The sequence below is a fragment of the Sphaeroforma arctica genome (assembly GCF_001186125.1).
Source record: "Sphaeroforma arctica JP610 unplaced genomic scaffold supercont1.3508, whole genome shotgun sequence".
In the NCBI taxonomy this organism is placed as follows: Eukaryota; class Ichthyosporea; order Ichthyophonida; genus Sphaeroforma; species Sphaeroforma arctica.
Window position 1 is genome coordinate 1,536 of NW_014037050.1, and position 1,841 is coordinate 3,376.

Sequence of the window (1,841 nt, forward strand, 5' to 3'; positions counted from 1 at the left end):
GTGTGTGTGTGTGTGTGTGTGTGTGTGTGTGTGTNTATATGCGTGTGTGTATATGTGTGTGTGTGTGTGTGACAGAGGGAGAGAGAGTGTGTGTGTACGTATGTATATATATATATATATATACGAGTACACAACACCCTGATTACAAGAGACGCACCTGGTTAACAGCCCTGAGATAGGCCATGGGTGCTATTGTGGTGTTCATCCAATTGGGATACAGTCCTTCGCTGAGCCCATTGAGGAACCAATCAGAATTGATCATAGACGCGGCGCCACTCTCCGAAGTGATAGAGGCGAAAGCGTCGTAGGACATGTTACCTATGGCCATCCCCAGGTTGTTGAGTGTTGTATCTGGGGTGGGTGGTAGGGTTTAGGGTTTAGGGTAAGATCTGGTGTGTGGCAGTGATGTATAAACCCTATAAAACCCTACTACTACGGATGTTCTTTTAACAAGTAACCATTTTCAGTTGAGATACACGTGTTTGTTTTCGTTCACGATCAGAATGTTAATGGCAGATCTAAATCAATCATTCGCATGAAGTTCGGTACTCTATCGTATAACGAGTCCAGTGTCAGTACAGTGATAGTCGGATGTCGAGCAGACTAAACAGAGCACACGCATATACGAGTGGTATGAGCCTATTACACGGGTAGGTATCTCTCCTACAGCAATGCACAGCGATGGGTCAACAGACGCACACATTGAACACAGCTAGTGAGGACTATACATACAGGATGGTTGAATAGACTATACAAAAAGGATGGTTGAATAGACTGTACATCAGGATGGTTGAATAGACTGTACATACAGGATGGTTGAATAGACTATACATACAGGATGGTTGAATAGACTATACATACAGGATGGTTGAATAGACTTTACTTACAGAATGGTGGAATAAACTATACATACAGGATGGTTGAATAGACTATACATACAGGATGGTTGAATAGACTATACATACAGGATGATTGAATAGACTATACATACAGGATGATTGAAAAGACAGATCACAGCAATAGGGTGTAAGATTTTGGGGGTTTCAAGGTAACATACACACTGGGAGGATGTAGCAACAGGTCAAAAGAGTGATACCTGATGAGCCTACACATACTGTACTGTAGTATGGATATACACAAATACGCTGATATATCTACGTGCATACACACACACATACACATATCAACCCTTGGCAACACACACTCACTTTCACTCACTTTCACACACACATGCACACCCGCAACCACCCACCCACCCACACACAACCGGGCATACCTGTGAGGTTCAAGCTGTCATAGAACGCCCACATAGGGTCAGCCACAACATCATAGGCCGATCTGACTGCCTCCTCAGCTTCCGTCTCATTCAATGCGTTGAGGTGTTCGCTCGCCCACATACCTACACCCATACCTACATCCCCCAGCAGTTTGTCAACACTCGCACTATCGTCCGCGTACAGAGTGACGGTGGGGCTGAGAACTGGAACCTAATTTGGTGGGGATAGGGTAGGGCAGGTATTGTAGGTGTGTACTCGTTGCGTTCGCGATGGAAAGTGGGTATAAATAGGCGTTATTTATTTATTGATTAATTAATGTATATATATATATATATACGTATTAACTACATGACAAGGTGAGATGAATATAGAGACGTGCACTCAATAGGTCAACTATGAGAAAGATGGCATAAATATAAATACAGAAGGTTTTAACTATACATTCGCTACTTCTGTAATGATATATATATACATACACACTCACACTCTCACTCACACTCCCAAACACACACACACAACTATATATATATATATATATATAATATATATAAATATATGTATATG

The 1,841-nt window shown here is 42.0% G+C and overlaps 1 protein-coding gene across 1 annotated transcript; it reads right to left on the reverse strand.

Annotated features, from left to right (window-relative positions):
- Positions 1 to 1,276: 1,276 nt before the first annotated feature.
- SARC_13621 (hypothetical protein) lies at positions 1,277 to 1,487 on the reverse strand (the record flags this gene model as incomplete). Its single annotated transcript, XM_014292249.1, has 1 exon — positions 1,277 to 1,487. A coding segment is annotated over one exon (211 nt), but the record flags the coding sequence as incomplete, so codon positions are not given.
- Between the last annotated feature and the right edge of the window lie 354 nt (positions 1,488 to 1,841).